The sequence below is a fragment of the Anabrus simplex genome, chromosome 1 (assembly GCF_040414725.1).
Source record: "Anabrus simplex isolate iqAnaSimp1 chromosome 1, ASM4041472v1, whole genome shotgun sequence".
Classification (NCBI taxonomy): Eukaryota; Metazoa; Arthropoda; class Insecta; order Orthoptera; family Tettigoniidae; genus Anabrus; species Anabrus simplex.
Genome location: NC_090265.1, coordinates 26259689 through 26286153, shown reverse-complemented (window position 1 = coordinate 26286153; position 26465 = coordinate 26259689). Strand labels below are relative to the sequence as shown.

Genomic DNA, 26465 nt, shown 5'->3' with positions numbered 1-26465 from the left:
CATATATATTTTAATTTGCAATAAGAGAACTGAACTTAAAGGTTTTCAATTATTATGAAATGTGTAAAGAAAAGTGAAATGAAACCGCGTAAAAGTCACTCTTTTCACCTCGTAGGCCTGCATCACGGTTGCAATATTTTGATGCCGTCATATTTAGTATGAGCTAAATGGTTAGCACGTGTTGGTCTTTGGTTCAAGGGGCCTCGATTGCGTAGAGGATTTTAACTTACTTTGGTTAATTCCTACGGTTCGGGGGCTGTCTGTTTGTAGGGTGCTAATTAGTTTATAATATCACCTATTCAATACATAAAATTTTTTAAACAATTAGGAATTTATCTTTATTTCCATATGAGACATGTTTCGCCTTATCATTGAAGGCATCACCAGTCACAGTACTACCTCAAGGCATAAATCAGGTACCTGATTTGTAATTAAATTATAAATACTAAGGAATAATACTGACATATCACAGTAGGGATAGTCAATGAGAAAAACAATATTCAGTAATAACATATTTACATGGGGGCAGTTTATGGGAAAGATAAGTGACTGGCACCAATAGGTAAGACCACAGGGTATCTAACAGTGTCCAGCAGAATATATATATAATTATATAATTTCCTAACATTTCTGATAGTGTAACGTCAGTATTTCATACGGACCACTACTGCTGGACACTGTTAGATACCCTGTGGTCTTACCTATCGGTGCCAGTAACTTATCTTTCACATAGACTGCCCCCATGTAAATATGTTATTACTGAACATTGTTTTCTCTCACCGATTATCCCTACTGTAATATGTCAATATTATTCCTTAGTATTTATACTTTAATTACGACTCAGGTACCTAATTTACGCCTTGAAGTAGTACTGTGCCTGATGATGCCTTCAATGGTAAGGCGAAACAAGATATGGAAATAAAGATAAATTCCTAATTGTTTAAATAAAATTTGTGTGTTGAATAGGTGATATTATAAACTAATTAGCATCCTACATACAGTATCTTCAATACGGATCCACAATGACATTTATCACTTGCAACGGCTGTCTGTCTGCTGAATTAAACATTAGAATTCATCTTAGGTAGGGACACATTTTCATATGCGCGTGGATCGACTATCACGCGACAACTCGAAAGACCTGCACACAGCTCCGGAGATGCGCCATTATTGTTGTTCATATTATTATTATTATTATTATTATTATTATTATTATTATTATATATATAATACATATTAATTATATAATAATTATTATTTACATAACGAAATATGTCAAAATACAGTACCTGTACGTTATTATTTTGCTTTCCCCCAATCTTTTATGTCGCCTGCATTTACAGTTTTCCCGCATCTGTCGCAATTTTTCCCCTGCCCCCTGTAAAACGATGCATCGAGGTTTTACTGCATATGTTGTGATCAAATTAAATACACGAAGTTATATCTCGATGAGTGCTCATCTATTTTCACTTAACACTGGGAACACTTTCTGTGATCATATAAAACAAGGAAATTAAGCAGAATATGCCTCACGAAAAGACTGCTAATATCATTTGTTAATAACGCATTATGAACACCGCTAAAAATACTAAATCACGTAGAAATTTGTCACACAATTCCATGAGTTTCTGAACTACCACCAATGTTACACATGCACACAAAAAGACTTTCAGCTGCTACAAAGCACGACACAGTTACTAAAGTTGCTTTATATATATATTCATATTCGTAAATGGTACCCAGGGTCTTGTAAAATAACGTGCTACTTAGTCTCATGGGGTGATTAATAACTGAGATTGATACTAACTCCATATTTTTAAATGGTGATGCTTGATGTTTAAAGGGGCCTAACATCGAGGTCATCGTCCCCTAATGGTATGAAATGAAATGACAACAAAAAAATCAAAATCATCCACTGACCAAAATAAAAAAAAATCGTCATGAAGTAGGAATGGATGGACATGAACGAAAAACAAAAATCCAACAAAAAACGAGCAAACAAAAAAGGAGTGGATCCAACTCAAAAAAGATCACAGATAATTCATTACTGACCAAGGGCCCACTCATGAAGCACAATCCTGAATCCAGGATGCTTGAAGTCTAAAGGGGTCCAAAATCCATGTCTAAGGCCCCTCAGAATGGTATATGTCGCGAGTAAAGTAGAACCATGGCATTTCTCAAGCTGCGGTACTAATCAAAGGCAGCGTAAACTCACGGTGTTCCAAACATTAAGGTACTACTCACAAGTATTGTACATCGTAAAGGTAACGCAGACCTATGGTGTTTCTCACAAAATGGCACCACTCATAGCAAACGCAAACCGATGAGGTTCCTCACCTAGATGTACTAATCACGGGCGCCGGCATTCCCGTGGTTTTCTTCACATAGTGGGTACTAATCACTGGCAACGCAGACCTGCTCGTATAGTGGTACAACTCACAGGCTATGCCCAGACGCGTGGTGTCGCTCACACGGGTACAACTCACAGGCAAAGCCCAGACCTGTGGTGTTGCACACACGGGCACGACTCACGGGTACTGGAAACCCACAATGAACCCCACTCGAGTGCTACGAATCACAAAAATATGGAGTACCTAACAGAATGGTACTACTCGCAAGTAAAAGCGACCGAGGGTGTTCCGCGCGTGATGGTACTAATCAAAAGTAGTTTCATGGTTCTAATCCAATCATCCCTTGGTTGCCCCTTTTAGTCTCCTCTCACGACAGGAAGGGGATACCGTGGGTGTATTATTCGTCTGCCTCCCCCATCCACAGGGGGGGTGTGTTTGGTCCGCGAGAGGTATTTTATTTCACTCAAGTCCGCCGGCAAGCCGGTTAGGACCCCCCTATCCGCCACCTGGGACGCACCACGTGGGAGTATCACCTCTTCCCCTGCTACGCCTGCGTAGCAGGTTCGTGGAGTTTTAAATGGAACAGCACAAATTCATACAGCTGGCCTAAAAGTTCAACTGCGTACAAGTTTAAATATGTAAGTACTTTTAAAATCGGACAAGTACTTTTTGAGATATAAATACGAACAGGATGCGCTGTTTTGCATGCCGCATCAGACAGCATGAAGTCGGGCAAGGACATATTGATGCGCAAGCAGTTTCCTGGGAGTGCGTTCAGCCACAGAATGGATACCAGGCATGTAAGCACCTCGTACAAATATAATGGGTTTGCAAAGTGTGTATGACAGGCGAATTCATGACAGGACAGGGAGGTTTGATGTGTTTAAAAGGAATAAAATGAGTACTTTGCCCTGAAAGGAATTTAATGAAAGCTATAATTGTCACTGGTTTTAGTGTACATTACATACTACTGTATGAGTTGAGAAATAAACATAACACAAAACACCGGAAGAGCTCCTTCTAGAAAAGCAAGACCTTCCCCTCCTACGCCCTCTGATAGCAGCTACACTACCTTACCTTACTATTTCCATTTGTTTGCAGGACGTGCGTCATTCACACTGAGATTGCATGACAACATCCACATTTTCAAACACTAAGTCTACTCCAGAACAGTAATACTTATACGGTCGCACTTCCATTAATGCATCTTATTGTTAGGGTTCCTCTCCAGACGTATGTGATTAAGACACTCTAAGGGGTACAGAGAATAGTAGTAGTTATTTCATTTCCGGAACTTGGACATCGTGGTCGTGTAGCCCCATGTGCGTGTGCGTGCGTGTGTATGTACTGAATGCCTGTTAGAATGTGTCTGATAACCTCTGTTATTGTGGTGTCTGTAGTAGTGTACTGTATTTGTAATTCAGGTGAGGAATCGGGACGGAGGCGGCAGTTGTCGTAAGGAACCACCCCGACGTTTGCCTGGAGCAGCGGTGGAAAACCATGTAAACACTTTTAGGATAGCTGAGATGGGTACCGAACCCACCTCTTCTCCGTTTTGCCTCATGAGGCTGAGTGTACCCCGTTCCAGCCCTCCATCCAGAAATGAATTACTTATCAGAGCCAGGTATTGAACCCGGACCACCGCAGCGACAGCTACGAATGCTAGCCGCTACACGTGATTAAGAAACTCGACAGGCTGCGGAGAAGAGTGGCTGTTTGTTATTTCATTTCTGGAGCTTTGACAGCGTGGTCATGTAACCCCGTTTGCTTGGGGGTGTGTAGTACAAAGCGCACCTCGTTTTGTTCTGGGTTATTTCAGGTGAAGGAGCAGTGTTACTAATGCTGGATTATTTGGGTTGGGATAGGTTACACATTAGGGGACAAACAGCTCGAATTATTATGTGGGATGTTCAGAGCTGATCGTGGTGAAATGGCAGCAACACTATTATTATTTTACACGCATTAATCTCCGCGGAGCTGAAGCGCGACTGTAATAGCATGCATTCGGAAGAGCGCAGGTTCGAGTCCTGCCTCGCTCAACCTGAAAGTGATTTTCATGGTGTCCCATGTGCAACACCAGGCAAATGCCGGATAGGTACCTTTGGGATAGGCCAGGCTGATGTCCTTTCCAAATCCTTCCCATTTCCATCCATGGGAAAAGATGCTAAACTGACCGCAACCTGTTACACATGGATGTCAAAACAAAACAACTTTAATCTCCCTTCCCCGTTGTGTGTTTGCCAGTCATACAATAACGTTGCACACCCAGTGTATGTTACGGTACATCACATTATGTTTACAGTACATGCCTGGTATCCGTTCTGTGGCTCAACTAACTCCCAGGAAACTGCTTGCGCGTCAATATGTCCTTGCCCGACTTCGCGCCGTTTGATACGACATGCAAAACCGCACTTCCTGCTCTTATTTATATCTCAAAAAGTACTTGTCCGATTTTAAAAATACTTACATATTTGAACTTGCACGCAGTTAAACTTTTAGGACAGCTGTATGAATTTGTGCCGTTCCATTTGAAAATATGGAGTTAGTATCAATATCTTGGTTATTAATCACCCCATGATACTAAGTAGCACATTATTTTACAAGACCCTGCGTACCATTTACAAATATGAAAACGGAATGCCGATATCTTTAATGGTTTAGAAGTTATTTCTGTGTAACGTGTTAGGTGAATAACCCTGTATATTCACAGCCTGCTAATTTTCATGGATCTTTTCTTCAAAATTGCAGCTTGCTACTTGTTTGGGAACATCTCATTGAATGAAGTAGCAGTTGAGGTCAAACAGGTGACAAAAGCACGGTGATAATCGATACATTTACCGGTCGAAATTCAAATGTTGCATCTCATATTACCAGCTACTATCGAAAGTCAAATCGGATTTGACCGCAAAAAGCGAAACCAAGCATGGATATTCAAAATCCGTACAACATTGTTCATCTGTACAACCGTAAAAGACACAAAAAATCCGTACATTTTACGGAAAAACCCGAATACTTGGCAGGTATGGACACGGTAATTATAAAAAAAGCAAAAGTTTAGTCACAAAATGGGAATAAAGGATTTTCAGTACAGTAACAGATGGTTGGCAAGTTTTAAACATAGGTGTGGCCTTCCAGCAAGGCGAAACAGGTGAAGTTGAGGACAACAACGTGTCTAACGGAAGGAGAAGATTGTGCTATATAATCAACAAATATCCCTTGGAAAATGTTTAGAACATGAACGAAAGTGATTTATTTTTCAGAATGCAGCCCGATAAGACAATTTTCTTCTGCATCCGTAAAAGGTTCCAGGAAAGCCAAGGAAAGGATTGCTCTATCTTTTTTCACAAATGCTGATGGCAGTGACAAAAAAAATTAACTGTCATTGGGAAAGCTTCTCGACCACGATGCTTCAACAGTCTTAATCGTAATTTATATGTCATCTACCGTCACAACAAAAAAGTATTGATGACTGCAACTGAATTCATAACCTGGTTATGGGATTTCAATGAAGCCATGATGAGGGAAAAGAGGCATGCCTTACTTATCCTTGATAACACAATTTGTCTCGAAACAGAGCTGCTCAGCAATGTAACATTTGAATTCATACCACCTAACTGCACAGGAATCCTTCATCCTCTACATGCTGGAGTCATAAAATGCTTTGAAGCACATTACCACAGTCATCAGGTCAAGAACATTATGGAGTGCATTAATACTGATGCCTGTCACTTTAGGATGCGCTCTTCATGATACAGCATTCGTGGAATGAAGTCACATCAACGACAATTAAGAACTGCAAGAGCCATACAGGTTTGATCCCTCCTCAGAAGAGTTGCTTAAATGATGACAATGCTGAAGAACAACTCAGAATTGCATTAAAATACTTCAAAACCTGTGCCTTGCCGAACACCCTTTAACAACATAAGAATTTTTATCTATAGACAATCAATTGTCTACCTTTGAGGAAATAAGCAATAAAGACATACCAAAGACTGCACATCATGACGACGATTCAGACTCTGAAGATGAGGCTGACTGTAATGACTTTCCAGTTCCTTCAAATACAAGGAAAGTTTAAAGAAAATACAGGTGTATTTAGAGAAACATTCCACTGATTTTGCTATGATTCATCACCTGATCACTGTCACTGATGTAGTTGAACAGTTAAATGAAAGAAAGAAGGAAGTAGCGAACACTTATTTCTTTTGCAAGAACTAAACCTTAAAAGTGCAACTTCATTTTACATATAGTACTGTATTAGTGTGCTACCATAATTCTAAAAAAGGTTTTAGTGTATTATCCTCTTACTTAGCAAAATAATATTGTCCTTCAATAAAGTCTCTGCAATAACAGATTTTAGGCATAGATATTTAACATCACACTTTAATAACTTGCTTTAATGTCACCCTTGCTTTATGCCATAAAATATTATTCAACAGTTTCAGAGATTTGTTCTCAATTTTTTTATTCCTAGTTGCTTTACGTTGCACCGACACAGATAGGTCTTATGGCGACGATGGGACAGGAAAGGCCTAAGAATGGGAAGGAAGTGGCCGTGGCCTTAAGGTACAGCCCCAGCATTTGCCTGGCAAGAAAATGAGAAACCATGGAAAGCCATCTTCAGGGTTGCCGACAGTGGGTTCTAACCCACTATCTCCCGGATGCGACCTCACAGCTGTGCGCCCCTAACCGCACGGCCAACTCGCCCGGTATATACCATGAACAAATTACTGCACATTCATGTAAACAAGGGTGCATAGAACAACCCACCTTTTCTATTGCATCTTTACTATCTTTACTTGGTTTCTCTACATCCTTCGTAGCCAATTTTCCCTTCAGAAATCGTGGCGGCGTCTGTGTCAAGATGGAACGAGTACGAGGCTCCTGACAGGATGACGATACCAACGCTTCCTGCGACAGACCATCCTGTAATCAAATAAAGTTCAAATTAACATGTGCAATTAAATTATTTTACATTATAGCAATGATCTGATGCGCTGTAAACTAAATTAATTAAATCATAAGTATATAAATCCTTGACTTGGTCAATGGAAAACAAATTAAAGGAATAAAACATGGGAAGTACCTACTTAACATTCCTTCATGTAGGGGGGCTTGGAACACCAGGCTGTGTGCAGAATCTACCTAATAACCTATGTTGTAGTTTCTGATTGGTGTGTACATAATTTATAAATGGATGGAAGCAGTATTAGCAATTACTGCTTAAGAACTAGATAAGCTAAAGGCATTTTTAGGGCGCAGATTTCTACATCCTATTTTTAACTTGATCTCTTTATAGAAACTTAAGATAAATTAAACATATTATGCAAGTGTGCATTTAAGCCCGCCTGGTGGCCATGATCGCTAAGGCGTTGAAGTCTAAACGGTTCGACATCGTGGTTAGCCGGTTCGAGTCCCGTTGGTCGAAAAAACCTTTGACCGTCAGAATGTTGGCCGGCAGGGTAGGGGAGGTGGGGGTATACAATTTCTAATCACTAGATTGCGTGCCAAAAGCCTGGATTAAATTCCAAACCTCTCGGCAGTGCTCATATGGAGTGATTCATCTATCGGATGGTGACGTTAAGCCTTGAGCAGACACCTTGGTGCTATTCGACAGGACTAGGCTATGTGCCGGCACTGGGTTTCACCCTCTCCCTTTCTACTACCATATATCATGTCATTCATTTAATCTCATTAACTCCTCTAATGAGGTTGACGTCAGGAAGGGCATCCGATCATAAAAAACCTGCCACGACAGATTCATCTCACCTTATAACCGACCCCGTAGAGGAACGGGACAAGGGCTTGCATTTATGTGTCCAGTGTGATGACTGCATGTTATGCATTGTGTAGATAATGAGGAATGCAGTGTTAACCCACAGCCTACTCCTGTCATATAACACCAAGGGGTCTGTTCAAGACCTAACGTCCCCAGTGAATATAAAAATCACCGTTAACAGAGCCATATGACCTCACTCCACAGGGAGGTTTGGAAGTGAGGTATGCAATCCAGTGATTAGGAATTGTATAGCCACCTCACCGACCTTGTTGAAACCACCCATGTGATTCTTCTTCTTCTTCTTCTTCTTCTTCTTCTTCTTCTTCTTCTTCTTCTTCTTCTTCTTCTTCTTCTTCTTCTTCTTCTTCTTCTTCTTCTTCTTCTTCTTCTTCTTCTTCTTCTTCTTCTTCTTCCTTTAACTGATGGAAGAATGGCATCAAAATGTCATCTTGGTACCTATCTGCATTTATTGTCATCTAAAAAAATAGGGCCAATTATTTGTCTTGCACTAACAGCACACCAAACACCAATCTTCCTATCATAACGAGGGATTTCATAAACACCATTAGAATTTTCTGCACACCAATAGCGAGAGTTATGACTTCACACAACCATAAAGATGAAACCAGACCTCGTATGAAAGGAACTCAAGCTATGTGTCAAATAAAAGATCACTGAATAAGGCAAGGTAAGATTCACAATATTTCTCTCTTGTGGCTGGATCAGCAGGTTTTAAACCATAGGCCCCTGTAAACCTGTACGGTTTGATGTGTAACAGCTTTGTAGCTCTGTGTGCAGAAGAAACTGAAACCCCTACTTGTGTGCTCATTTTGTCAGCGATTTATTTGGTGACCGTTCAAGATTTGCACCAATGTAATCTAGCTTTTCCTCTGTTAAAACTGTTTGTGCGCACATGTTTTTGTTTATTGAGAACTGAGCTAGTAGTTTCAAATTTATTTACAATTACGTGAATCTGTGCTGTGAAGATGGCACTTCACCAGGAAATTGCTGAACAAATGCATCGCGTACCCGTTGAGCCAACTCTTGCTTAAAATAACTTTTACATACGAAAATACGGTGTTGTAATGATAACTGTCTCACCATGTTAACAGCTGAGATTCGATTGGAGACTCATGCTTGCCAGGTTGAACATGCGCAGACTGCTTGCAAGGTCAAGAACTATGCGTGCACCTCCCATATTCATACCTGCCAACTTTTAGAAATGAAAAATAGGAAGATTTTTTAAATTCTTGGATTTTATCACGTATACTGCGCCACGGTCTCGGTGAGAAAAGGACAAGATAAAAGGCATACATATCTACAGTTACAATGCGAATTGACCATTAAATTTAAAATCTTAAACTAAGAGAACATAAAATTGTTACAAGAAAATGTACGTAGTCATTCTCATTAATGACACATACGAATAATATATATCACAGTGACACATGCAACAAAATGCATAATAGTTTCCTTTATTTAGACTATAAAATGAACGGAAATTTACAGCTATCTCTGAACACTTGCAGATAACGTTTGTTATATTTTTTGGCCATAACATGAAGAGAAAATACCAGAAACTGTCACCGACACAACTCCCTGAAATACATTCAACTCATTAAAATTATGCACCGAAATACGCGTAAGTATCACATACAAAACACTTCAATATGTCTCATACATTATTAACATACGATGTTGACAATCGGGGGGAACAGAAACGCAAGAAAAAACACGCGGCCTACAACTCCAACGAAACTACGCACAGAAACGATTTTTAACAGCGCACGAACCACACAAAACAAACTTATTCTTTCGCCCCGATTAACTGAGTCGCAAGCACGTGCGAGCCTCCCTTGCTTGCAGGACGATTTCCATCCCAAATCCCCAGCTGTAAAGCACACGCGCTGCTGTGGTGAGCAGGAAACACAATACATGAAGGCGACGGACGAAACACTAGCGAAATAAAACATCAAATGAATACGCTTGCAAATGAGGTTGTGTAAATTACACAAGCACATAAGAATTTATACTTAATCGTAGGGGAAGAGTATTGACTGTACTGGCGGTTATATTGGTCAAAAATAGGAAGTAAAAATAAATTCGAAAATCGGAAGACAAGTTAAAAAATGGAAAGTTTCTGGGTAAATTGGTAGGGTTGGCAGGTATGCATATTGCAGACAGTACAAACACTGTGCGTTTGGTCTGGGTTTATATGAGAGACCCTGCAGATGTAATCAGATGCATTACAAAAGCATCGAAACGAGTCACTAGCAAAACTATCAGGAACTGTTTCCACCATGCCGGAATATCATCAACCAAAGAAATAAATGCTGCCAAAACTGAAGATCCATTCGATGACAGTGATGATCTGCCGTTATCTGCATTTCTGTGAGAAACCAATTGTGATATGCTTAATCGGTGTGACTATGAAACATAAGCAACAATAGATGATCACCTAGTTACAAGCGAATTGCAAACTGAAGACGACATTGTAAATGAAATGAAGAATAACGGCCACAGTGACAATGAAGTGCAGGAAGGAGATGAAGTATAGTGCCTGTCCCAACAGTGAGTGATGCTTTAGAAGCCATTAGAATTGTGAACATTTTCTATGAAGCTAGGGTAGGGAGCAGTGACATTACTAATGAAATAATGAACACAGAGCATAATTTAGAAAGTGTGTATTGGGCAAGCAGGAGACAACAGAGCAAAATGACTGATTACTTCACTCCTAAGTAAAGAAGTCTAGTGAGTATTGGACAAACTGTTTTAATACAGAATACTGTATTTATAGTTGTACACGTATTTTATTGTGTTCAGGGTATGCTTAAAAATGAGTACATAAATCTCAACTAATAGTATTGGCTTTACGTCCCACTAACTATAAATCCAAACTAAGCCTATTTATGTTACTGTATTTTTCATTTTCCACCTCACTAAGACTGATAATATGAATCTCGCTTACTATGGCACTTGTTTATAAAGACATGATTTTTTAGTCTTGTGGATGTTCTACTGTACAGTATATTGAAAAACGGCAGAAAAAGGAGTTCTAGCTGCTAGGCAGAAAATTATCCTAAACACTGTATAAAATTATATATATAATTTCCTAATAGAAGTATATTTTCTGCTGTATCCATGAAATAGCATTAATAAAAGTACAAGGATAGCACTAGCGGTTGTACAAATGATAAATGCGGTTAATCAGCTGAGAAGCAACGTGACACTTCGCAAAGAATAACAATAAACAATATGGGTATGACAACTTCCATACTGATTTTATAACACACAACAGTGCCAACTGAAAATAAAGATAAACAAATAAGTACAATGATATATTTTAGGCTCAGCTACATCCACTACTACCACTATTTCATTAGATATTGCGGCGTATTTGTGGTACAGCTTACATGTCTGGGAGCGATCAGCTGGGCAATGCTGAGCAAGCTTTTCCCCCACACCTGTGGGTTGAAGGTGCAAACTAAGTTCCATGTCTGGATTTGGCCCTGTTTTAAGACCGCATGTCCCTTATGGAGGGATGTAATCACTACTGCACGTTTCTTTGGTGGTTGGTAGTGCGGTGTGTTGTCTGAATATGAAGAGAAAAGTGTTGGGATAAACACAAACACTCAGTTCCAGTGCCAGAAGAATTAATCAGACGCGATTAAAATCCCCAACCAGGCCAGGAATCAAACCCAGGGCCATTTGAACCAAAGGCCTCAACGCAAACCATTCAACCAAAGAGTCAGACAAAAACAGTGCTTATATAATACAATAAATTGAACTCAATGCGTGAGACTGAATTTATTTGAAGTAATCTGTAATGGATTTTTGTTACTAGGTGGTTTGAAAAGTTCTCAGAATGTACTAGAATTACGTATTTTACCTCAGTGGAACTGCTTTTATTTTTCAACATAGTCTCCCTGTAGACTAATGCATTTGGTCCAGCGATGTTCCAATGCCTTGATTCCATCTCGAAAATGAGATTCCTCCAGGCCTGCAAAATACCTCTCCAATTCGGCTGTCAGTTCTTCCCTTGTAGAAAATCTCCGTCCACCGAGGAAAATTTTCAGCTTGGGGAATAGATGAAAATCTGATGGTGCCAAATCAGGTGAATAAGGTGGATGTGGCAACAATTCGTACCCCAGTTCATGAAGTTTTGCCATGGCAATAACACTTGTGTGCAGTGGAGTGCTGTCCTGATGAAGGATGACCTTTTTACCTTGCCAAACCAGGCCTTGTTTCGCGTATCTTTTCCTGTAGTTGGTCTAGGAGGTTTGCATAGTATTGCCCCGTAATTGTTTAGCCAGTAGGAAGAAAATCTATCAGCAGAATGCCTTTTGCATCCCAGAAAACTGAGGCCATGACCTTTCCGGTCGAACGCACTGCCTTTGCTTTCTTTTATGGTGGTGAATCAGCATGTTTCCACTGCTTTGACTGCTGTTTTGTCTCTGGGGTATAGTAGTGGTATAGTAGTGGACCCAAGTTTCATCTGTAGTCACAAACCGGCGCAAAAAATCTTGTTGGTTGCACTGAAAACGGGCCAGACTTTGTTCGGACATTCCCAATCTGGTGCGTTTATTGTCCAATGTCAAGAGCCGCGGCACCCATCTTGCGGATAATTTTTTCATACCCAATTCTTCGGTTAAAATATAATATACCCGTTCAGAAGACATCCCTACAGCTTCAGTAATCTCCTGCACTTTCAGTCGACGATCCTCCATGACCGTTTTATGCACTTTTGCGACAAATTCTTGGGTCGTTACACTTTTTGGCCGTCCACTACGCGGATCATCATCCAAGCTCTCCCGACCAAATTCAAACTCGCTGGTCCACCTGGCAACAGTTGAAAATGAAGGAACAGAGTCCCCCAGTGTGTTCTGAAAGTCGGCATGAATTTCCTTTGCTTTCATATCAGTCTTCTGGTAGACATTTGGGTTTCTATATACACTTTAGTAGTAGGTAGTCAGCATATATCACAAATATACAACAATATTTATTAATTAGTATTTAATCACTGCTCGAATCTCAGTTTTTTCCATTGTCACAAATCACTACGCGGGAACAACAACAAAGAGTCGTCACTACCACACTCCTGCAGCTAGAGCACTGATGCACCACATGTTCACTCACAAAGGATGTGCGATTATCGCGCGGGAACCTCGTTGCTCTAGCACTGACATCTAGCGGTGATTCAGAGAATTTTTCAAACCATCCTCGTAACTTTTTCCAATGATTTTCTGAAGGCGAAGTTGCACCAATTTGTATTGTCGGCTTCTTCCAAGTGAATCTAGTGGAAAGTGTTTATTTTACTGATTTTAACCTGCAGTAGTGCAATAGTTCTGCAGAGATTTTTGACTGCACCGTCAATGATGTTACAAGTGAACTATGTAATGCGAGTGGAATGTATTTTTTTGAAGACTGTTTGTAAAATACGATATGATGTTTTATTTTTATTGACCTAACCTGTACTGTATAATGTTGTGACATAGGCATTTGTAAATAGTAAAATTGTCTATAGTTCCTGGAAAGATCCAGAAAGTTATGTAACTTTTGTACAGGGTGTGTTACTTTGTTTGTAATGTATTCTAGAAAATATTTCTGACTGTTCTGGAAATACGACATTCGCGATCAGTCGTATTCTAGAATGTTAGTCAAAGTTTGCGATCAAAAGTAAGGTTGTGATAGGTGAGTCTAGGTGGCGATAGGGAACTCGTGCACGCTGATTGGCTGCCTCCAAGGCCAGTAATTCCTATATATAGTGAGCGAGGCAGTGTTCGAATGAAGTCTGTATCCTGAAATCTGTCGGTCTGGGTCTATCTGTCTGCGAGCAGCCTATCTGGTTGACGTCCCCCGGTTTCCGGGATGGCACTCTCCTCGGGTAAGCACTCTTGAATTCCGTTCCTGCTAAAATTTCCGTAATGTTCCGATTTGCTTTTCATACAGGAGTCTGCCCTAACCTCGCCTAGATTCACCAAATTAGTTACTTATGACGCCTTAGTTTTTCTGCTGGGGTTACCTGTTCGTTTCCGAGGCATTCCCATTTCTTGTTTCACTAAAATATGTAGAATGTAGTTTAATATTATTTCCCTTGGGGTTTGCCTCTGGTAGTTCTGCATCACTTTAGGGTACGCTAAGTTTTGGATAACCTTTTTCACATCACTGTATATTGCATTGTAAAACTGCTTTGGTAAATAGATGTATAGTTGATTTGAAATTTGAATTTACACTGCTACGAAATAAGCTATGTATATCACTGAACTTATAGCTCGTGACTTGGAATTGTATGTGAAATGTATTTGTAAAATTATTTGGTAAATAATATTCTTCAAATCTAAGGATCACGGCCATTTATTTCGGAATCCGCTATCTAAGCCATGTCCATGCCTTTGGTAGGTTCCCAGCCCTTTTCATCTTCCCGGTTTGTTGTTCACTAGTTGGCCCTACTGATATTTACGTACACGTTTTGTTGAAGATCCGCATAATGCCAGCTACTGTTCCGAGTGGTAGTCATCATCATCATCATCGGTTTGCCCTTCCAGCGAGCCGGGTAGGGTGTTTGAAAACGAGCGTCTTCCAAAGTTGCCTATTCAAAAACATTTCGTTGTCCAAGACAGATTCCCAATTCCATCCTCTTCTCTCCACGTCTTCCCTCAGTTGGTCCATCCATCTTCTTCTTGGTCTTCCAGCTGGTCTTCTACCTGTTATTCTCTTTTCCAAATAAGCACATGGTAACCTTGTGCTATTCAGGGCCGGTTCTACCACCTACTGGTAAAGTAGCGCGTAATTTGCCCTCCGCGTAAAAGGATGTTTCCGTCCGACCACTCCCAGGTAGCGCTATCGGCAGCATAAATCGTCGTTACCCGGCGCGTAATTTCTCGGCCACTTCGAGGGCCCGGTAAGACTTTACCTGCCGGGCAAGTTCTGAGAGCTGAACATTATTAGCTGTATTTCTGGTGATATGCAACTCAAATTAGCTTAGTATACTGAAAAAAGCAGTATACTGTAACAGTGATCGATATTGTATTGCAGGATTTTCAACATTAATGCTTCCCTTTAGTTGCAACGGTCACTTTAGTCTCTCGCATCGGTAGCGCAGTGAACACATTTTATACGTCAAGCTTTCGTAAAGAAACTCTAAAAGGATGTAAAATCAAAATCTATTTGGAAATCATTTCAAATGGGCTTTAATTTTCTACTTTTTCAGTTTTCGGACACGAGATATATATTACTGTATGTATCCTACCTAACCCAAGCGTTTTCGTAGCGTAATGGTTAACACGTTCGCTTCGTAATACGAAGTGTGCAGGTTCGAGTCTTTATTATGACGAATCTTTTTTATTTCCATTATTAGTGTTGTGTTAATCTGTATGCCTCTTTTCATACGTTCTTATCACAATATTATGTCTACTAGGAAAATTGCTTTATATGTATGCTACCTATAGCAAGTGATGTTATGATTAATAGCACATAGGACTGTCGCCCAGGTAGCAGATTCCCTATTAGTTGTTTACATAGGCTTGTAAAGTATTTCGAAGAAATTGGAAACTATTCCATTCCCGAATTCCTCTTCCTATGAATGGATATTTATCCCGATTAGTTCTTTACATTTACAGTACCTTCCAACTTTATCTTCATAAAGTTAAAAATTGAAATGAAATGCTTTATCAATAAATGGAAGCATCTGGAACTAAACGAGGTCACAGAACTAGTTGCAAATAGAGCATCGCGGAGATACTTAATCAATTCACAGAAGCCTGCAGATAGAATGCTCAAAGGCAATAAGTCCGTAAAGAAGATGTGTGTGTATATACGTATATGGGAGTGCGTAAAAGAGAGTTAAGAACAACGGCAGGGAACGAAAATACACTTTAAAATGTAAATTAGAAATACGATGAAAACCTGCGTACCTTCTATTACGGAGCGAGCGACTTGACCAGTCTACTACGAGAATACCTTTCAAAAACGCTGCCTTGCATGACAGGTTATAACTGGCGTAAGAAAATGTAATCTCGAGATTTTAATCCCAATTAGGTATTGATATTGAAGATCATAGATTAAAATCACGAAAGCTTGACATGAATCGTTGTCCATAACTCTTAAGACTCCCCTTATTAGGCTTTTTGGTGATAATCAGCAGACGCAAGCACAGGGAAATAAGACAATCGAAATGGGTTTCATGCATCTGACGATAGATAGCACCACACTCGAAAGCGAGAAATCGCTGAAAATCAGTCTAGCCAACCTCGTATATCGGTGTCTAGCTCCGGGTAGCTACCTAGCGCTTGCGCGGAGGTGGTTGGTCGCAAGCCAAAGTACCAGCCAATTTACACCTCCAGGTAGTTTACCTCCCGGGCAGCTGCCAGCCACTTTACCAGCAGATGGTAGAACCGGCCCTCATTCGTTTAACATGCCCAAACCATTTAAGTCTAGATGACCTAAGTCTTTCCTCCATCGATTCATTTAGACCTAGGTTAGATCGGATCTCATCATTTTTCACATGATCAAGTCGGGTCTTTTGGAGGGCAGTTCTAAGAAATTTCATTTCACAGGCTTGAATCCTACTATAATCCTTTGATGTTAGTGTGCAGGTTTCCAGAGAATATGTAAGGATAGGAATGAAATATGACTTGTACAGGGTCATGTTTGTTCTTTGTGGGACTTTCTGATCCCATAGTAGGTGTCTAACGATGCTGTAAAAGTTAGAGCCTTTGGTTACTCTGTTTGTTACTTCTATCTCAGCTCTGTTATTACTAGCGATTACGCTTCCTAAATAACTGAATTGGTGTACTACTTCAACTTGGTGGTCCTGTATTTTTATGTTGCATTCTGTATAATGTCTGCTGATTTTTAATGCTACTGTTTTTGATGGGTTCAATTTCATTCCATAATCATCAAACTTCTTACACCATGCATTCAGATTATTTTGCACTCCCTCCTCTGTTTCATCCCATATTGCCACATCGTCTGCAAACACCAGAGCCTGAAGATCTGTATTACCTTTTCCTTTTAGTTCCTTTAAAATGGTATCCATAACTGCTATGAATAGAAGTGGTGACAAGGCACTTCCCTGTTGTACTCCTTTGGTTGTATTGAACCATTCAGAGTGACCATCTCCAATTCTGACAGCTTTTACAATTACTATATAGCATTTGGATCTTCCTAATAAGGTACTCCGGTACACCAAGTTTTCTAAGACTTTTCCAAATAGTTGATCTAGGAACATTATCATACGCCTTTTCAAGGTCCATAAACACAATAATTAGGTCTTTTCCTCTTTCCCAGTGTTTCTCTGCCAACATCCTCAAAGCAAATATCAGATCTGTTGTGCTTCTTCCAGTCCTAAAACCATGTTGTTCCTCTTCTAAGATAGGCTCTAGTATATCCCTTACTCTGGCTTCAATGATCTTCTCCATAATTTTAAGGCCGTGTGAGAGGAGGGTAATGCCTCTGTAATTTTCACTTTTCCTTCTACTCCCTTTCTTAAAGATAGGAACTATCACCCCTTTTGTCCAATCTTCAGGTATTTCATTATCCTTCCATATTGTTCTGAGAACTCTATACAGCCACTGTATTCCTGGTGGACCAGCAGCTTTAATCATGTCAGCTGTAATTTCATCAGCTCCTGGTGACTTACCACTTCTCATCCTGTGGAGAGCTTGCTCTACTTCTGTCCATGTAATTGGGATTGAGTGGTAGTGATTTCTTATATTGTGTAGTTTGCTCAAAAGTGCTACGAGAGGAATAGGCAGTTGTGTTTATGTTTCGTAGATCTAGAGAAAGCATATGACAGGGTACCGAGGGAAAAGATGTTCGCCATACTGGGGGACTATGGAATTAAAGGCAGATTATTAAAAGCAATCAAAGGCATTTATGTTGACAATTGGGCTTCAGTGAGAATTGATGGCAGAATGAGTTCTTGGTTCAGGGTACTTACAGGGGTTAGACAAGGCTGTAATCTTTCACCTTTGCTGTTTGTAGTTTACATGGATCATCTGCTGAAAGGTATAAAATGGCAGGGAGGGATTCAATTAGGTGGAAATGTAGTAAGCAGTCTGGCCTATGCTGACGACTTGGTCTTAATGGCAGATTGTGCCGAAAGCCTACAGTCTAATATCGTGGAACTTGAAAATAGGTGCAATGAGTATGGTATGAAAATTAGCCTCTCGAAGACTAAATTGATGTCAGTAGGTAAGAAATTGAACAGAATTGAATGTCAGATTGGTGATACAAAGCTAGAACAGGTCGATAATTTCAAGTATTTAGGTTGTGTGTTCTCCCAGGATGGTAATATAGTAAGTGAGATTGAATCAAGGTGCCGTAAAGCTAATGCAGTGAGCTCGCAGCTGCGATCGACTGTATTCTGTAAGAAGGAAGTCAGCTCTCAGACGAAACTATCTTTACATCGATCTGTTTTCAGACCAACTTTGCTTTACGGGAGCGAAAGCTGGGTGGACTCAAGATATCTTATTCATAAGTTAGAAGTAACAGACATGAAAGTAGCAAGAATGATTGCTGGTACAAACAGGTGGGAACAATGGCAGGAGGGTACTCGGAATGAAGAAATAAAGGCTAATTTAGGAATGAACTCAATGGATGAAGCTGTACGCATAAACCGGCTTCGGTGGTGGGGTCATGTGAGGCGAATGGAGGAGGATAGGTTACCTAGGAGAATAATGGACTCTGCTATGGAGGGTAAGAGAAGTAGAGGTAGACCAAGACGACGATGGTTAGACTCGGTTTCTAACGATTTAAAGATAAGAGGTATAGAACTAAATGAGGCCACAACACTAGTTGCAAATCGAGGATTGTGGCGACGTTTAGTAAATTCACAGAGGCTTGCAGACTGAACGCTGAAAGGCATAACAGTCTATAATGATAATGTATGTATGTATGTATGTATGTAGTTTGCTCTTACCTTCCCCTTTTAACTCTGTTTGTGCCTTGTTTTGGTGTTACCACTGTACTAGAGGTAATATTTACCATACTTTCATTACAAATTCATCCAAACATTCTAACTCAATTTACTCCAGGGTTGTTCTGCACTCGTATTACAATTATTAAAATGGTACACCTGCTTACTGCACTGAACAATCAACAAATTGACTAAAACAGACATCTGCTACTACAAGTAATAACAATTATTTATTTATTTATTTATTTATTTATTTATTTATTTATTTATTTATTTATTAATCGTGTCAGACGTACGAAATAAACGAGACAAAAATTAAACAGAGGAAATTTTAAACATTGGCTGACCAAAAATTGGCCATGGCAAGCGCATTTGGAGTTGCCCTCATTAGGTCTTTAATGGTACAAGTTGCTGGAGAAGGACACAGTAGAAGATGCTCGTTATTCTGCTTAGTACCACACTTGCAGTAAACTGTCTCCACAGGAAGGCCCCATCTCTGTAGGTTGGTCTTGCATCTCGTGGTACTGGAGCGTAATCGATTGAGAGCCTTCCATGTTGTCCACTTTTAAGAGTGTCCAGGAGGAAGTTCTTCCTTTGGAACCATCCATTCTCTCAAATGTTGACATTTTTCCCCGCCACATTGAGATTCTTGCTTATTGTGGTGTTCCTTTAAGAGCTTCAGTGGTTGTCAAGAAGCTCTTTCTTGATTTCAGCCTAAGATGTGCTTGTTGACAGGCATACAAAGAGTGGGCTTACACAGTCATAACCTTGCTTTTCTCATACCTAGCAGCAATCTCGCATAGGATTTCAGGTGGTGCTATACCAGCAAGACAGTGGAGTTTATCTATGGGAGTACGTCTTAAACAACCTGTGATAATACAGCAGGTGTCAATTAGTGCCAAATATGTTTTTGGCATGGCTGGACTTATGCCACATGGAGCTTGCATACTCAGCAGTGGAGTAGCACAGTGCTAGCACGCTTATTCTCACAGTGCAAGGGTGAGCTCCCCAGGTGGTGCCTCGAAGTTTCCGCACTATGTTGTTTCTGGCAGACATTTTTTGTTTCACGTTTAGGTAATGTTTCTTATACGTACGCGTACGGTCCAGAGTCACTCCCAGATATTTTGGAGTCGAAGAGCGTTGAAGAGGGATTCCTTCCCAGGTGATTTGTAGGTTTTTAGCTGCTTTTTTGTTATTGAGATGAAATACACAGCTCTGAGTTTTGGCAGGATTTGGCTTCAAGTCATTTCACTGTAGTACTTAGTAAATTCTTCCAGAGCTTTGGATAAAGTCTGTTCTAACTTTTCAAAACAGTCGGCCTGAGCAGTGACTGCACAATCATCAGCATAGACAAAACTCTGAGTACCTTCAGGTAGAGGCAGATCGTCAGTATAGATGTTGAATAACAGTGGTGCCAGCATACTACCTTGCGGTAACCCATTCTTCTGTGTTCTCCATCTGCTTCTTTCTCCCTGAAATTCCACAAAGAATCTTCGGTTTTGGAAAATATTTTTAATGTTGCACATTAGATGGAAGTCTTTGGTGATGTCATACAATTTTGTTAGAAGAAAACGATGGTTGACTGTCATAAGCTGCAGAAAGATCAATGAAGACAGCGCCTGTAATGAGCCGATTCTCAAAGCCACCCTCAATGTGCTGTGTCAAGTTTAATACCTGTGATGTGCAACTTTTACCTTCTCGGAATCCAGCTTGCTGTGGTATAAGAGATGACTCCACCTTTCCTATCAGTCTCTGAAGAATGAGCCTCTCCAGGACCTTGTACAGGTGACAGAGCAAGGAAGTAGTCCTATAGCTTTTGGGATCCAGCCGATCTTTGCCTGGTTTAGGGATAGCAATGACTCTAGCCTTCCGCCAGATTTTGGGAATCTTGCATTCTTGGACACAGATATTCATTAATTCCAGTAACCATCGCCTCATAACAGGACCAAAATTCTTGATCTGCTCTACTCGAATGTCGTCTAGTCCAGGTGCTTTTCCCAATTTGCACTTCCTCAGTGCTGATTTCAGTTCAGTTTCCGTAAATGGTGAAGATAGAATGTTGCTCTCTTGGTTTTGCTTCCGTGTTATTGGTTTCTTATCTAGCTTTCTAGATTGGGTTGATTTTCCATTTACTAGCAAATGATGGGCAATTTGATCTGCCTTTATATTAACATATGTACTGGCTTGGGTATTGTCATTATTGAGACGATGTAATAGTCTCCAGGCCTTGTGACTGCTCTTGCTCATGTCGCAATCTGTCATTAATTTTATCCACTCATCCCCTTTAGCCATTGATACTGAGGAAAGAACGCTTTGTGCAAGGATTGATGTTTCTTCACTAAAAGGATCAAGTTCATATTTCTTGTAATATTCTTCTAGCAAAGTGGCTGTTTCAGGTTTAATGCTTTTGATAAAATTGGTTCTGAAACCTCTTGGAATTGATGCCCTTGAAAAAAACTGGACGATGTCAACAAACTTGTCATACTCTTCAGGAACAGGAGCGATGCTCAGAATCTTCTCATCCAGTATGCTGGAAAATCCTGCCCAATCTGCCTTCTTAAAGTTGTATCTTCGCCTAAAACGGACTTCTTGAGGTCTTACTGGTGGCAAAATTTGGAACATGATGGGCCGATGTTGTGTGTTTGGAATTGGTAGACATACTGCTTTGGTGCATGTATGCATAATGCTTTCACTAACAAAAAGGAGGTCTGGGTTATAGCCTCATCCCCATCTTCTACTGTTAAAAGAAGGAGAGAGTTTGCTATCATGGATGAGGGCAAGTTGAAAATTTTCAGCCCACGAAAGAATTGTCTCACCATCCTTGTCCTCATGTGCGTGACCCCAGACATGACTGTGACTGTTGAAATCATCTATAACAATGGAGGCTTCACTTTTATCAAAATTGTGGGGTGGAATGAAGGAAAATTCTGCTGCAGGTGGTTTATAAACTGAGGTGATTACGCAGTTACTTAGCTCAACGGTGATAATTTCAATACTGATTTCATCTGACTGGCAAGCACTTCTGACTTCTAAATTCGGCTCCACAAAAATGGCACTTCCATATAGAGCGTGTGGTCTTTCAGCAATCAGTTTCATGCCAGGAACAATTGGGCGTTTCTGCTTCATATCTCTGTGTGTTTCCTGAACACATAGAACATCACACTGCTTGCCGCGACAAGGTTCATACAAAAGTTGTTCTTTACAAGATGTTATGCCTTCAATGTTAACAGAAATGACTGTTAAGGTTGGTTCTGAAAAGAACCGTTTGTTGGATCTCATATTAAATAACTCTGTTACTTCTGGTGTGAGAGAATCAGCAATATGAAATAAGATGCCAGAGTGGGGTGTGAAACCAGAAGTATTCACTGGGGTAGCTGGTTACAAGAACTCCGCCACTGGGAGATACCACGGAAATCCCAGCGCCAGTCCCAAGCCTGGACAAAGGAGGAGGGTCAATGGCTGGTTATTGAGTCTCAGTGTGGTCACCAATGCCGAGTGGGTGTCTACGGTAAATACTGAGAAATGCTTAAGTTGGAGGGTTCGCCTACCGACGTAACCAGCAAATCCTACTCCCTAAGGAGATGGGTGAGGGAGAGTATCTGGCGCCTTAAAACGGGATGTTCTCGGCTATGGTATGGTAACCCAGAAAGAAGGGGGTCCTCCAGGTTGGGGGTTGTGCGCAGGGCTCACACCCTAGCCATGTGAAAAAATCGTCACGAGACTTACCTACAGAGATAGCCGGATGGATAAATTGATGACAACTAAACGAGAAAAGGGAAAAAGAGATATTTTTGGAACCTGGAATGTGCTAAGCCTGTACCGAGAGGGAGCCTTTAGGAATCTGAAGGAAGTTTTAAAGAATTATAAGGTGTCGGTTGCTGCACTGCAAGAAATCAGGTGGAAAGGTGCGGATATTATGGACTCAAGAAATTACACATCTTCTTCAGTGGAGGTAATAAAAACCAGCTGGGAACAGGATTCATGATAGCAAATGATGTGAAGCAAGCGGTCTGGGATTCAAACCCATGAATGAGAGACTGTGTGCCCTACGCTTAAAGTTCTCCCTGCTTAACATAACAGTATTCTGTGCTCATGCTCCTACAGAAGACTGAACTGAAGATGTGAAAGATGAAAATTCTACAGTGTACTTGAGAAAGAATATGAGGCAGCTCCAAGACATGATAAGATTGTTCTTGGAGACATGAATGCTAAAGTAGTTAGAGAAGAAGCATTCAGACCAACGATAATGTAAAGTAACGATAACGGACTTCGGCTCATAGACTTCACAATAGCACATGAGATGATGATCTCCAGTACGTATTTCCCACGGAAGAATATTCACAAGGTAACATGGAAATCCCCCGATGGAGAGACAGAGAATCATCGATCACGTTCTTATCGACCGAAGACACGGGTCGGACATTATGAACGTCAGGACAAAGAGGGGGGCAGATGCAGACTCGGACCACTATCTTGTGATAATGAAGTACAGACAGAGAATAGCCAACATCATGAAGACAAAGGGAAAGAAGTCTTTGAAATTAGATGTACAGGCACTGCAAACAGATGAAATGAAGAAAGAAAGCTATAGGGAAGTGGTTACTGAAAAGCTCAGAGGTCGAGAGCAAGAACTAGAAGGAGCTACAGTGACTCAGCAGTGGAAAGTGATACAAGATACTTTGAAGAGTGCAGCCGCAGAAACGGTGGGATTTCAGAAACCTGTGAGGAGAACAGAATGGTACGATGACGAGTGTCAGGCAGCAGTCTTAAGGCGTAATGAAGCAAGAGAAAATACACTGCAGCGAAGAACAAGAGCAAGCACTGAGAGATTCCAACAAGCTAGACGAGAGGTGAAGAAGGTACTGAGAAGGAAGAAGAGGGAGTGGGAAAAGAGAAGCTACAACAGACTGAGGAAATGCAGAACAGAAAGGAGGTCAGAGCCATGTTCCAGGGAGCTACGGAAATTAAGAAGGGATTCCAGCCACGGACAATATGTTGTAAGGATAAAGTAGGCCACTTGATGGGAGATGAGAAAGGGATAATGGAAAGGTGGGCAGAATATTTTGAAGACCTTCTGAACCCTATAGAGGAAAAAATTCAGGAATCGCAAGAACAGGTGGGAGATGGTCAGTTGGTTGTAGATGGCTAGGAGGAAAACGTGCCTGAAGTGGCCTTAGAAGAGGTGAAGGAGGCAATATCCCTCATGCATAATAACAGAGCGCCAGGAGAAGATACAATTCCAGCTGAGCTTTTCAAATATGGTGGGGAGGAAGTTTGTAGGAAGCTGCATAATCTCATTTGTGCATTGTGGGAAAGCGAAAACATACCAGAGGATTGGAACCTAGCGGTCATCTGCCCCATCCATAAAAAGAATGACAAGACGGTATGTAGCAATTACTGTGGGATCTCCCTTCTCAATATGGTATACAAGATCTTCTCAAAAGTGCTAGCAAGGAGATTAGAAGCATATGCAGAGAAAGAACTGGGTGAATACCAGTGTGAATTTCGGCGGAACAGGTCAACAATCGATCATATCCTGTCATTACGACTAATTCTGGAGAAGTGCCAAGAATATAACGTCAGCGTACATCAACTCTACGTTGATTATAAAGAGGCCTATGACAGTGTCCATAGACCCAAGCTACGAATGGTGTTGGAGGAAATGCAGGTGCCAAGAAAGATCATCAGTCTTGTGGAAATTACATTGAGGAACACTAGAGCAAAAGTGAAAATCCAGGGGAGGCTGACCAGGGAGATCCCAGTGCGAGGAGGGTTTAGGCAGGGAGATGCTTTGTTGACGACCCTATTCAATCTTTGCCTGGAGCATGGCATTAGGAAAATACCACTGAACCCTCGGGGTACCATCTACAACAGGTCGCTTCAGTATACGGCATTTGCGGACGACGTTGTCCTTCTTGGTAGGAACACAAGAGAGTTGATGGATGCACTACGGTACATGTGTGAAAGTTTGTGACACCTGAGGCTGAGAATTAATAATGAAAAGATAAAGCATATGGTGAGTACGAGGGAGAAGGAAAGGTTCCAAGGGGTGAGAGACCTGGCATGGGAAGAAGGAAAGTATGAGAGAGTTGCATAATTCAAGTACATGGGTGTCATGGTAACGGATAACAACGTAGTCAGTGCAGAGATCCAAGCACGCATTAGGTGCTTCCATGCATTTCATAAACTATTGAAGTCCTTCAGTCTATCTAGACGGCTTAAGCTCACTGTGTACCGCACCTTAATACGGCCAGTAGTTCTTTATGGATGTGAAGTCTGGACGCTTACACAAAGCAATAAGAACAGGCTCCGAGTATGAGAAAGAAAGGTGCTGTGGAAGATCTATGGGGCTGTATGTGAAGAAGGCGAATGGCGCATCCGAACAAACCAAGAGGTGTACCAGCTCTATGCTGCAGTAGACCTGGTTGCAGAAGCGAGGAAGAGACGCCCAGAGTTACTTGGGGCACGTGGTGAGAATGGAGGAGAAGAGGGTTCCAAAGAAGGCCCTCGAGCAACACCCTGAAGGAAGAAGGAGGCAAGGAAGACCTAGGAAGAGATGGTGGAATGAAGTCTGAGAGGATGTGCAGGCGTTGGGAATCCGGAACTGGAGACGGTGTGCGGCAGACAGAGATGGTTGGGCGACAGTTGTAGGAGAGGCCAGGGTCCTGCATGGACTGTAGCACCAGGAGAGTGAGTGAGTGAGTGAGAGCTGGTTAAGAGCACGTCCACCGAAGTTGATTTAGGGATAAATAACTCTTAACGTTCAACACGGCAAAACCTAACATTACAATAACACAAAACAAACCAAACCTACTGCACATTAGGGTCAGCTGTACTGCTTGCCACAGTCTATTTTACATAACACACTAACATGCAACATACCTTTACCTCGACCTTTGATTTGCTAGTTGAAGAGATTGAACTCTCCTCATCCTGGGATGCTTCCCCTTCTGAATCTGGTGTTGCCTTCACTTTCGGTTCCTCTTCATCATCGTCCTCATCGTCATCGTCATCATCTTCCGAGTCTTCTCTCTCCACCTTGGCGAGTTTTGGCTTCTTCACTTCCTCATCCTCCTCTTCTTCTTCACTCTCCTAACAACAAACCACACACATGAAGCTCGAAGACAAAAGTTGGCCAAATTTAAACATCTCATCAGTAACGAAAAAAAAAAAAAGACCATGTTCTTACCAGATCACTGTCATCATCACTGGAATCCAGGTTTGTCGTGAAGTTATTGGTTTCGACCCTTAGCTTCTCCAAGAGTTCCTGATGTTTGCGAAGTTCCTCACAAGCTTTGTTCCATGATGAAGTTCGTTTCACCTACAACAGCACAGAGGTAATACTGAGCACATCACCCTTAAATTGCAATTTGAGCAGTCCTCAACATCTACAGAAATAAAATCATAATTCTATTTG

At 41.0% G+C, this 26465-nt stretch overlaps 1 protein-coding gene across 2 annotated transcripts in view; it reads right to left on the bottom strand.

Annotated features, from left to right (window-relative positions):
• LOC136883508 (zinc finger MYND domain-containing protein 11) overlaps nucleotides 1–26465 on the bottom strand; it is a 313597-nt gene that overhangs the window by 103916 nt on the left and 183216 nt on the right. Inside the window, exons 10-12 of one of the 2 annotated variants that reach the window (XM_067155881.2) lie at nucleotides 26238–26369; nucleotides 25931–26140; nucleotides 7122–7277 (exon numbers count right to left, since the gene is read on the bottom strand). In XM_067155881.2, the coding sequence (XP_067011982.1) occupies nucleotides 7122–7277; nucleotides 25931–26140; nucleotides 26238–26369 (498 nt within the window). The remainder of the gene's footprint in view (nucleotides 1–7121; nucleotides 7278–25930; nucleotides 26141–26237; nucleotides 26370–26465) is intronic. The other variant, XM_068229918.1, reaches the window with a different exon arrangement.